The following is a 13,053-nucleotide window of genomic DNA, read 5'->3' as shown; positions in this document are numbered from 1 at the left end:
TGTTAGTATGTGTTATGGCAATGTTTTTTGATGAAATTCATGTTACGTATTCTTTTATGTTTTTAAAGCAAATAAAGATTTATTGACTGACTGTGTGGTTTATAGTATACTGAGGCAAGAGTTTAAATTGTTTTAAAATATCTATTGTTGCCTTCAAAAGGAATGTTGAAGTGGTGTAGTTATCCCTAATTGATTTTTCCTCTTCTATGTTATCTCGATTTTAATTAAGTGCTATTTTATCTAATAGAAAAAGAGAAAATTGTAGACGATTATGTGAGAAAGCCAACTTGGTTAATACCAACTTGGTGAACACATTTCTTAGCCTAAATGTTCCCGAAATTTCCAAGTATATGTACTTTATAGAGTTTAGAAACCAACTTGGTGAATGTCTTCTATCTCTATATTGTCTAAGGATCCCATACATCTTTCTATACCATGCATTTTAATTTAGTCCTCTGGTGTGGCATTCTTTCTCCTGCCTGATCTGACTCCCTCCTACCTCTACACTCTGTACACTATGTAGGTCTGACTCTATTTTCTTTCTTTTTTATCATGCATTCCTAACGGAATTTCTCCAAAGGATTCTTTCAGTTTTCTTGAATCAAAAAGTTACTAATTTAGCATTTGTCATTTTTTTCTACAAAATCACATATTATAATCACAGACTTCAATAACATAAATCTGTAATCTCTTCCCTTTTGAGAATACAGGATAAATGTGTAAAGCTCCAACTTTTTAAAGTCTTAAAACTGCATTTGAGATTCATTATTATTTTACGAAGTAGCACTTACAAAAAATATGGGAATGGTATCAATGTCGCCATACAATTTGAAAGGTTCGATTTTTCTGCTGCAAAGCAGAGTTTTATACAAGCATAGAAATTGACAGCAAATGAATTAAAACATCCATGTCAGGGTTTCCTCTTTTACAGCCTAATTTCAAAACCACAGGCATGTGGTTGGCTTGTTTTGCAGTCTCTCTTTTGTCATTATTGTGGTGTAGGATTTACCTCGTTACTTACGTGATTTGTTTTTCATGCCATTATTTTTTCTTAGATTATGGCATCACACAATTAAGCTTTTAATTAAGAATCTATGTAGTACACAGTTGTATGCCAGAATATTGAATAAAGAAATATAATTTAACATAAACATTGTGTCTCAAATATTGTTTACAAAAATCATATATTTGAGTGCCCACTTTCTATTATTAAATCCAATCTGGTGAATTTTTTGTAGATAATATTTAGTACATGATAAACCCCAGGTTTTTTTAATTGTCATCTTTGCTTCGTCATTTACTCTATTGTTTTCCTGACTTTCGTTATAGTTAGAGGCACTGCTACTATACTAGGCACCAGAAATGAAAAAACGTAAAAACCTGCTGGTAGCTTTTAAGTGTAGCAAGGTATTTAACTATCTGAAACTAAAGCCCATATTTAAGAGGGCCTAGCACCATTCCAACGTCACATTAGCTTCACTTTTCTGATGCTAATGTGGCATTAGAAGGCCAAAAACGCTGTGCCATATTTATAAAGTGGTGCAATGCATGCATTGCACCACTTTATAACCCTTTGTGCTACATTATGTCTGCAACAGGCATAATGTATGCAAAGGCGACATTCCCCCGTTAGGGGGGCTGTAAAAATGGCACAAAGAAATCTTACGGATTTCTTTGTATAATTTTTTTCCGGATTTTTAATGCCCGCTCAGAGCAGACGTTAAAAGGAGGCTTCCATTGGTTTCAGAGGGCCTCTGTCAACATTTTTTTACACTAATCCTGCAAAGCGCCAAACTAGTGTCAAAAATTCTGATGCTAGTTCCTTACCTACCACTATGGTGTGCCGTATATTAAAATCCGCACACACATGGTGGCATTAGAAGGGCAAGCTCCCTAAAGTGTCAAATCCCTAGTTTGCCCCAGTAAAGTAATTATGAAGCCTTCTACGGAAAAATGTTTTATTTCCTCTCACTAGGACATCAACAGTGATATCTGCCTAGGTGTCCCAGCTAAATCTGTGTCCCACTTCCAAAGTGCTGAGAATGCAGCTGCAGTTCAGAGATAGATCTTGTTAGCCCACCTACATGCACTGCATTGATTGCTAGTAGCTAAACCAAAAATAGCTAAATCCGTATACATTGTATTATGATCCATTTAATATTCTGTAGGCTCTAGTCTTGTGTCATAAATCGAAAAGGAATCTTCACTCTTCTGATACATGTCTCCTAGTAATGCCTTGGTATAGGAAAAAGAACAATTGGCGGCAAATTCTTTTTAATCAAGTCCTTCCTTCCCATACCCATGGATGCCCAAGATGCATTTCTCTATGTGAATCGTGTTGTTCTATGAAATATCATATAACATAATCTAACATGGCAGAGACATAGCATAGCATAGTGTAGAGTAACAAATTGTAAGTTACAGAATGATGGTGTAAAGTAAAACATGCAACACAGAACGTCTTTGTTCCCAGCTTTTCCCATGCGTTCCTACTTCAACTCCAGTAAGCATATTCCGGAAATGTATCAAATGCCGATCTAATGCCCTTCTTTTAAGTGTTTCATTAGGATTAGCCATCATACCATAGTGACAACATTGCAATATATTTATATTGTCTACCTTTTTAAAATCAAGAATGAGGAGATAAGAACAGTAACATGATTAACATCAGTTACACCACTGTATACGTGAAAGCCCTCGTGCGTCTTTGTCCTGCAATTCTATTTAGCTTCTTTTGCAGAACTTCCTCCACTTTTGACCTCTCCAAAACAATATAATTAAAATAGTGATTATATAATTTTCAAGAAGCAGGGAGAGTGCTTTGCTTTGTGATAAAATGCAAATGGCACTCAGAAATCGATGTGTGTATGGGATCTATTTACCATAAGCCTAAATATAAAGAAACAGAGAACTCTTCAAGGGAGGAGCTTAAAGTGTGCATGGGGGATGGGTAATGTTAGGTGTCGGGCACATTTGGTGAAGGGCATATGGTGATGTTATAAGTTCTAACATTTGTGTTGCCAGTATCAAAACAACAGAAAAATATAGAAACCAATATGGTTCCGTAATGCACAATAAGTTCCGTAAAGAAATTATGGGCCTGATTTAGATGGTGGAGGTAACAGTCCCACCATTCACATTTTTTGGCTGAAAACCGTGACGGTCGGCCTGCTGTATTTAGATGATGGCGGTCCAATAGACGAAAGGCAGCAATCGAACTGCCATCCCTGCCAAAAAACACTACCCGTGTCAACGGCAAGAGAGGGAAAAGTGGATGCGGGTGGGACACCAGCTACCCTTCCAGCCATGCAGATTTAGGTGTGCTTTACCGCCACAAAAAAAGTGGTACTCTGACCTCCACTTCTGAGTAGGCATTCTGGAGGAAAGGGGGTGAAAAGGGGTGAAAAGGGGTGAAAACTCACCCTTTTCCCCATTCCACCTCAGTCTTCAACTGGACACAACCAGCCAACATGTCATGACTGCTGCACCAGTCCCACAGAGAAAACACGACCCCCCCATCGCTGGACTCGAAGGTAGGGCCGCCACATTGCCGGTGTCCGTTGGGTGGCACTGCACACAAGGTCAGGACCACTGCAGGCATATACATGTCACAGTAATTTTTTTAAATACCTGTGACATGCATATGTCAGGAAGACAATTGCATCACACGTGGCTGAGGACACACTGGCACCACACGCATATCGCACACATACACAGCTATCCTTGTGGTGTTTTAATTAATTGCTGGACAACAGAGCCCATGTGTGCGCATTGCAAGGGGACCTGTACAGGTAGGTTTGTGCTATCTATTGTGTATGTGAGTCAGTACGTGTATGTTTGGGTGTGTGTGTGTGGATTGGCTGTTTGAAGTGTAGGGAGCTGGTGTGGGCAATGTAGTTGTGTTTGTATGTATGTCACATGCATGTGAGACCGATGTTGCCATAGCAAAGCATTGTGTAGAGTAACAAATTGTAAGTTACAGAATGATGGTGTAAAGTAAAACATGCAACACAGAACGTCTTTGTTCCCAGCTTTTCCCATGCGTTCCTACTTCAACTCCAGTAAGCATATTCCGGAAATGTATCACATGCCGATCTAATGCCCTTCTTTTAAGTGTTTCATTAGGATTAGCCATCATACCATAGTGACAACATTGCAATATATTTATATTGTCTACATTTTTAAAATCAAGAATGAGGAGATAAGAACAGTAACATGATTAACATCAGTTACACCACTGTATACATGAAAGCCCTCGTGCGTCTTTGTCCTGCAATTCTATTTAGCTTCTTTTGCAGACTTTCTACACTTCTGACCTCTCCTAAACAACATCATTAAAATAGTGATTAGAAAAATTTCAAGAAGCAAGGAGAGTGCTTTGCTTAGTGATAAAATGCAAATGGCGCTCATAAATCAATGTGTGTATGGGATCTATTTAACATAAGCCTAAAAATAAAGAAACAGAGAACTCTTCAAGTGAGGAGCATAAAGTGTGCATGGGGGATGGGTAATGTTAGGTGTCTGGCACATTTGGTGAAGGGCGTATGGAAATGTTATAAGTTCTAACATTTGGAGTGCCAGGATCAAAACAACAGAAAAATAAGGAAGTGTAATGCACAATAAGTTCTGTAAAGAAATTATGGGCCTGATTTAGATGGTGGAGGTAACAGTCCCACCGTTGACATTTTTCGGCTGAAAACTTGTCTGCCGCTGTGACAGTCTGCCTGCTGTATTTAGATGATGGCAGTCCAACAGACGAAAGGCAGCAATTGAACTGCTGTCTCTGCCAAAAAACACCACCAGTGTCAACAGCAGGAGAGGGAAAAGTAGATGCGGGTGGGACCCCAGCCTTCCTTCCAGCCATGCAGATTTGGATGTGCTTTACCGTCCCCAAAAAAGTGGTACTCTGACCTCCACTTCTGAGTAGGCGGATTGGGGGTGAAAGGGGTGAAAACCTTTTGCCTATTCCACCTCAGTCTTCAACTGGACACAACCGGCCAACATGTCATGACTGCTGCACCAGTCCCACGGAGAAAACACTACCCCGTCGCTGGACACGAAGATAGGGACGCTGCATTACCAAGGTACGTTGGGTGTGCACTGCACGCAAGGTCGGGACCACTGCAGGCATATACATGTCACAGTAATTTTTTTACATTCCTGTGACATGCATATGTCAGGAAGACAATTGCATCACACGTGGCTGGGGACACAATGGCACTACACACATATTGCACACATACACAGCTATCATTGTTGTGTTATAATTCACTGCTGGACAACAGTGTCCTTGTGTGCGCATTGCAAAGGGACCTGTACGGGTAGGTTTGTGCTATCTGTGTGTATGTGAGTCAGTGCATGTATGTTTGGGTGTGGGTGGATTTGCTGTTGTGTAGAGAGCTGAGGGGGCAATGTGGTTGTGTTTGTATGTGTGTCACTTGCATGTGAGACTGATCGATGTTGTGTATGTTTTGTTGCTGTCACATTCTGGTGAATGTTGTTGTGTGGCGGACGTTGTAGTGTTGTGTGTAGTTGTGTATGTGTGTGTCTTTGTGTACCTCAGTGTGTAGTTGTGTTGTTTGTTGTGGTTGTGTCATGTGTGGGTGCAGTGTCAATGATGTGTGTGTTTTGTGTCATGGATGTATGTCAATGTGTGTTTTTGGCATGTATGGGTTGTGTTGGAATTGTAATGGATGATGGTGTGTAAGTAGTGTGTTGTGTAGTGAGTTGTGCAGGGGGACATATATGGCTAAGGTTCAGTGTGTATGTGTCACTTACCTCTTTTCCATAGGCACTGCCATTGTATGAGGTCCATGGGGACCCTCCGCCACCTCTCTCTGTCAGAAATCCATCGCCAGTCCTCTGCTTGCAGAGCTGTAACATCTCAGCAGGTGGAACGCTGTTGACTTGACAGTCTTCTTGGGTCTGCTGCCGACGCTATGTGGTGGTAAAACCACAAGATCTAAATCACACTTTCCCGTCAAGCCCAGGCAGACCGCATCACTGAAGTAGTTCAGGAAGGACCTCAAGTCCTGGCTCTTTGAGGGAGCAGCATGCCTTCATTCAGCGCCTTGAGACCCTATGGGTCATTAGCCATGCTTTACAAATCCTTATTGATTGATTGATTGAGGCCATATCTTAAACTATTTTGAATTTGGAACTCTGTGTGTATTGGTACTTATGTGATGCAGTAATACTAGCCCATTACACGTTTTTCACTCAAAATGGAGGCTCACGTTGTTAAAGGGTGCTTCTGCATCAATTCCTCTAGGGTTTGTCTCATTATTGGGTCTTTTTTCAAATGTACCTGTAACCTGCTTTTAGAAGTTGACATTTGATTGTGGGAAAACATGGAGTTATGGTTTTCTTTCAGATTTGTAATCCCTGATTTAGCCAGTAACTCCGTCCTGCTTCCAGTCGAATTAGTAATTAAGTGGCAGACACAAGGCATGTTTAGTATTTCTTTCATATTTTTAATTGTGTATTTTTGTGCACTGTATTACCAACCTTGGACATGACAAACCTATGCCCTTTGTATACATGGGAAAAAAAGAAATATGCATAAAAAGCACTTAAAGGACTGGTTTATGTTCATGATAACGATGTGGCATAGCAATGCATGCCTTCTCTGCAGATACTAATTAAATCTTTCCGTCCAGGGGCGATGAAGTCATGCCATGCACTGCAGATAGCGCATTGAGCTTGCATGGTATATTGTCACATTCTCCGCACTGTATTTTGTCACATATGGCGTCCGTGCACTACAGCACAATTTTGATGGTTTCTGCTTTTTACTTTCAGAGGCATGGACCTTCAAATACATTGTATCATTTGGTCAGGGATGTCAAAAAGGTAAGAGGCAGGCCGCTAAGCGGTAAGGTAATGTACTGAAATGTTCCTTGTTGGTAGAGACAGCCGCCATTTTGCATGAGCTTTTCAGATCATTTCCATTCCCCTTCCCATTCTTTCACACACTTTTAACATCACTGTTTGTATGAAATACTCTTTGCCAGTTATCTGCACACTATTCATACACACGCCATGCCCTCACTAGGAAACCTGCCTTCGTAGACGTAGAAGCTTTGGGTGGTGTATGTCTGTTTGTAGATCGGTAGACATTTTTGTGTAATGTCACATGTGTGAATATATGCTGTGATTTGAGGGTTTCTTTAATGTTTCCAACTTGTTAAAAATATTTCCCAGTAAATGGACCATAAATTTATCTTTTGGTCTTCAGTGAGTCAATTTATTTAGTTACCTTCAGCCACTCGCACTGCAACGTTTGCCATTGCAGGTTTTACCATTATCAGTAAAGACTGACCCCTTTCTGTCCAGCACAACAGATAAAACGAATTGTACACATGCAGGGGACCCTCCTAAAAGATCTTGTCTGAAAGTATATAAATGCAGTTAAAATATTTCTTGAACAACCAATCATCTGTACTGAAATTTGCCCTTTAAACAAGAAGCATATTTGAAAATCGGGTAACTAAAGTCTTTGTGTCCTTCAACCATCAGAGTACGTTTGTCTTTTTGTGTCTGCTACAAAAAGCTAAGCGTCGTTAAATTCAGTAGGCACTCCTGATACCTCTGCACAAAGCACTCCCGGTAAACATTTCACAGTTGTATGCCTCTCCTTTACACCCTTGTGATGTTATGAACACTGTGAAAGCCCTAGAAGCACACTGGTGCACATGGTCCTTTGAGCAGGTGGTCTTCACATAGAGTACGCGGAGGTGACGATAGACCTGTTTGAAGTCATGTATGTTGAGTGGCACTGCACTGTGGCATATCAATTAAAATTTACATGAGGGTTCATGTTGCATAAGGAACAAAATAAGGATATTGACCAAAGTTATACAAAATGCACTATGCCAACTTGCCTTAAAGACTGCATACAGCACACTGCTATGAACTGCCACAATATTGATAAAGTTAACAAAGTTAACAAAGTAAGATGCTCGACACTGATTAGTGACTTGTTTGAGGCAATATGTCTGTAGGTCTGAAGGACCCACACTGAAAAAAAAAAATAGTTATCCCTGCATGTAAGAATTCCTACAAAGCTCTTGTGTGCTGTTCCTAATTTAAGCATGCATAGATTTTACACTTACTTTCCAGCATCATATGACTTGGTTTATGGAACATAATTAATGCCACATGCAGATTTTGCCACTTTGATTACATGCCCCAAACATCTCTGTCATGAATTGATATGTGTATTATGAGTTCTATGTTGTTTTACAGAAGACAGATGGAAGGTATTTGCTGAGCAACCTTCACTGTCTGATTGGTTTTCAGCCATAATTGTGAACATATTTTTGTACCTGTGGTTTCACTGCACCTCTCAACCTTGTGTTGTATACCTAGGTGCATTTCTTGGCTCCACCACGAAAATGCAATTGAGTGATACCATTTGTGTAAGTGCAGTCAATAACAAAAAAGTAGCATTGGCAAAGTCAATAATTCACACTATTCAGGAACTGAAATCAGCAGTTCCCCACTCAAGTATGCAGTATCATAGGCCATTAACCCTTTTGCTGCTAGACCTTCCCCCACCTAGTGCTAAGCCATTTTTTTTGGCTATTTGGGTTAGTATGCGCTTAGACCTCCATAACGTTTTGTCCACATAAGCTACTCACGCCAAATTTGCATCCTCATCATCATCATCAAAAATACTTTCTTTCAGTCATAGGCCATAAAAGAAATTAATCAGCATTAAAATACAGAAACATTTTATCTTTAAAACCTTTTCCAATAAAATAATTTACCATTCATATGTTTAACAATGAGAATAAAATTGATAAAACCATGTCATTCATTAAAAAAACAGATTTAAAAGGACATCCAACGTAATTGATTTTATGCATACGGGGACCAAATGGTAACAATTTCCCATTTCTTATTATTTTCCAACGTCCTAGGAATTCTAAAGATACCGAGGGTTTGTGGGTTTCCCCAGAGGGAACTGACAAATCAGGCAAAATATAGCAAAAATATTTTTTGGGGGGGAAAATGCAAAAAAAATATTGCTGAAGGAAGTGTCTGGATTTTTTTCCTGCAAATAACATCATCGAAAGGTTTGCAGTGCTAAAATCACTATCTTTTCAGCCATCAGGAACTGGCAGACTTGATTCAAAAAAACATATTTTTTACCACAGTTTGGATAATTTACTGGGACATAACCAAAGTTTCCTATTTTGTTGTGCTTTCAATCTCCTTCCAGTTTGTGGTGGAAACAGGTGTGAGACCCATAGTGGGACCCAGGAAACTCTATGTTTCTAAAAAATAGACAAAATTCTGCATTTAGCAAGGGATCATTTGTGTAGATCCATAAAGGTTTTTGCAAGGAAACCATGGGCCTGATTACGACCTTGGCAGAGAGGATTACTCCAATACAAACGTGACGGATATCCCACCCGCTATATTACAAGTTCCATTATATCCTATGGAACTTGTAATACAGCAAGCGGGATATCCGTTACATTTTTGACAGAGTAATCCCCTCCACCAAGGTCGTAATCAGGCCCTGTGTGTTGAAATAAAACATATTGACAATTAGTAGGAAAAAACAGGCATTTGTGAAAACATTCTCTTTTGTAACTTCTCATCACAATGGCTGACTTGCAAAAGCAATATTCTTTTACATATGTTTTACATAGGATAGAACTTCCTGGTTGTGGGGATATGTAGGGTTTGTGTTTTTTTAAGAACTCGAGGCACCCAGAGCCAATAACTGAGCTGCACCTTGCAATTGTTTTTCATTGTCTACCGGGCAGTGCACAATTCATTTGGTAAAATATAAATAGTGCAAATTAAGTGCCAACAAAACTTATGTATTTCGGAAATGGGCAGACAATATTGAGTTCAGAAGCAGAGGTTATTTGCACATCTCTTCTTTCATACACACTCTTAAATTTTGAAGGTGCACATGCATAGAAATACAATAGGTAATAACACTTGTTCTACTAGTCTGTGTTACCCTAAGTCCCCTGATAAAAATGGTATCTCACTTGTGTGTGTAGGTGTATTGCCCACAACAGGAAATGCCCCAAACGGCAAAATGGACACATCACATTTTTCCACTGAATGCTGACCCTAGCTGTGGTTTTTTTGGCCCTACCTCCACTGGCACCTGTGAAACCTTGCAAGCGTGTACATTTTTGAAAGCTAGACACCTAGGGAAACATAGAATGTGGTCGCTTGTATGGCTCTCACCAGATTGTTTTACGCAGAATCCCTTGCAAACCTCAAACTGAGGCTAAAAAGACATATTTTCCTCACTTTTCAATTATGGAAAGTTCTGGAACCTGCAGGGAGCCACAAACATCCCCCTACCTAGAATTCCCATATGTTTTCTGATAAAAATGGTACCTCACTTGTGTGGATAGTCCTATTGCCAGTGACAGGAAACTGCTGAAAACTCATCATGTACTTATCATATTTTTCCACTCGAAACTGACCCTGTTCTTGCAAAGTGAGTAGCTGTGTATTTTTTGGCCCGAGCTTGCAGGCACCTAGAGAAACCTAGAAAACTTGTACATTTTTAAAAACTAGACACCTAGGGAAATCCAGGATGGGGTGACCTGTGTGGCTCTCACCAGGTTGTTTTACCCAAAATCCCTTGCAAACTTCAAACTTTAACTAAACATTTCTGTGATGGAAAGTTCTGGAATCTGCTGAGAGCCACAAATATCCTTCCACCCAAGATTTCCCGTAAGCCTTCTGAAAAAAATGGTACCTCACTTGTGTGGATGGGCTTAATGCCCAAAAAAGGACTTGGTCCAAAACGCAACATGTACACACCAAATCTTTCCAAAATGGACTGTTTTTTTGCAAAGTGGGTAGGTGTGGTTTCTTTACCCTAGCCCAGCTGACACCTAGGAAACCTAGCAAACCTGTACATTTTTTTAAACTAGACATCTGGGGGAATTCAGGATGGGATGACTTGCATTGATCCCATGAGGTTTTTGTACCCACAATGCGCTGCAAACCTCACACTTTGCCTGAAATCACGCATTTTCTTACATTTCTGTGATAGAAACTTCTGTAATCTACAGGAATCCATAAAATGCCTCCCACCCAGCATTGCCACATTTGTGCTGATAAAAATTCTGCACCATTCTCTGCACAATTCTGTGGCTGGGCCTAGAGTCCATGACAGTAATGGATCAAACCAAGGGCAATAGAAATCCTTGCATAGGTACTCCTATTGACCTCAGTTGGATCCATTCCTGTTACTGGCACTAGACCCAACACATAAGTGGCACTGCATTTTATTGACACAAGTGGGGCTGTGCTGGGTGGTAGGAATTTCCCCATCTACCCCTGGGGGAAGGGGCACACAGACTGTTTTCCCATTTTTATGGGGGTAGGTAATGGCCATGCCTTGCTAGACAGCACTCCCTCGGCATTTAAAAAAAACAAAGTAACCCCTGGTGTCTAGTGGGCTTTATGCCCTACTCTGGGGCAAGTGGGGTAATTGCCCCCAGAGACTGTTTCCCCATTTTTGAAGAGGTTGGGGCCATGTCCATGCTGAGCAGTCCCCACCAGTACAATAAAAAAAAAGTAATCCCTGGTATCTAGTGGGCTTTCTGTCCCCCCCTGCAGTCACTTTAATGCGAGGATCAATAGACGGGTGACCAACATAGGCCAGCGAGCCATGACAAGTGTTTCAAAAGTGTATCATAATTTACTAGCCAACATACCTCACTAGCCAGGACCCTATCACCTCAGCCATGATACAAGGATCTTTTATTCAAGCTCTCATAATGAAATGTATTGAGAAAGCAAACACCAAACAAATGTCCTTTTCCATATTCACGAGTTCAGTGGACAAGAAAAGGTGTGATCAACAAGGAATGCCAAAGAAAATACAGTTGAAGTTGAATACCAAATCGGACTCCATATTATTTTCCATTTTCTTTTTCATTGGTTAGATTCACAGCGTTCTCTTCTTTTCTTTCTGCAATTCCTTGCACTTCTGACAACATATTTTTCTTAGTATTAGGAAGGCACCAGCCACCATGTGTTTTACTCCTTCATTTGTCTCTCCAGGGGCTCTCCTGAGGCATTTTCAATGCTTGTAAAAAATATCAAGAGTTTTTAAAGTTGTGTGGTAATTGCAGTGGGAAAATGTTATGGTCATGGAGGTCTTAACAGGAGAGAATCACAGTGGCCAAAGACGAGTGACAGACATTAAATCAAGCCATAGCCCTTAAATCCTACTGAGCAAACAGAAAGGCTCAATTGGGGCTGGTTCATGGAAGTCATTGGATGTCCTAAAACTGAGCTGTTTGCTCGGTGGCCACCGAGATGGCGCAGTGAATGTCAGTTAGACCATATGGAGGAGGCCTCATGTTGGGAGCCTTGTGACTGTGGCAGTGTTTGCCAAAGCAGTGATAAATGTGCTCATTAAAACCTGCTCTGTCACTGCGAGACACTCTACTTCCTGGTTTGTGCATTGATGATTCCATCGCTCAGATCCAGCAGTCCGAGTGAACATTTAAAGATTATGCTTCTCATTTCAAGGACGTTGGAATTGGGTGGAAAATACAATTACCCCAGGGTGAGGTATTTACAATGTGTGGTAAATGTCACCCATTCCTCGATTTCTACAAGCTAATGAAGCATAACATGCAGAATCAGTTTTTAACATACTGATGTCCACATGTTTTGCCTTTTTCCCCAACCTTTTCCTCTGATAAATTTCGGCAGGTTTGATCTTAAAGAATTTATCAGGGGAACACAAAAAGGTGTGGAATTGATCACACAACTATAATTCAGACCTCCTTTCCAACACAGGGATGGAAATGTAGCCCTTAACTCGTAATGAAGGCAGATGGTTCTGACTGCAGTAATGCAACTGCACCTTTTTGGAACACAGACATAGCTGCTCTTGGTACCTAAAAGAGTCTACCATCTACCACGAGATTTGAGGTACTCCTCTTCTGATCATATTAATCAAACACCAATAAAAAATATAGGTCCATATTTATACTTTTTTGCGCCTCATTAAGTGGCGCAAACCTACAAAATACAATTATATTTTGT

General features: G+C 40.3%; 1 protein-coding gene across 2 annotated transcripts in view; it reads left to right on the top strand.

Moving 5' to 3' along the window:
• TRPM3 (transient receptor potential cation channel subfamily M member 3) overlaps positions 1–13,053 on the top strand; it is a 1,350,903-nt gene that overhangs the window by 1,031,639 nt on the left and 306,211 nt on the right. For both annotated transcript variants that reach the window (XM_069228883.1, XM_069228872.1), the window contains exon 12: positions 6,802–6,852. In XM_069228883.1, coding sequence (XP_069084984.1) covers positions 6,802–6,852 — 51 coding nt within the window. The remainder of the gene's footprint in view (positions 1–6,801; positions 6,853–13,053) is intronic.

This window comes from Pleurodeles waltl, chromosome 1_1, assembly GCF_031143425.1.
Source record: "Pleurodeles waltl isolate 20211129_DDA chromosome 1_1, aPleWal1.hap1.20221129, whole genome shotgun sequence".
In the NCBI taxonomy this organism is placed as follows: Eukaryota; Metazoa; Chordata; class Amphibia; order Caudata; family Salamandridae; genus Pleurodeles; species Pleurodeles waltl.
Note: the sequence above shows the minus strand (reverse complement) of the source record. Positions and strands in the feature narration are given on the sequence as shown.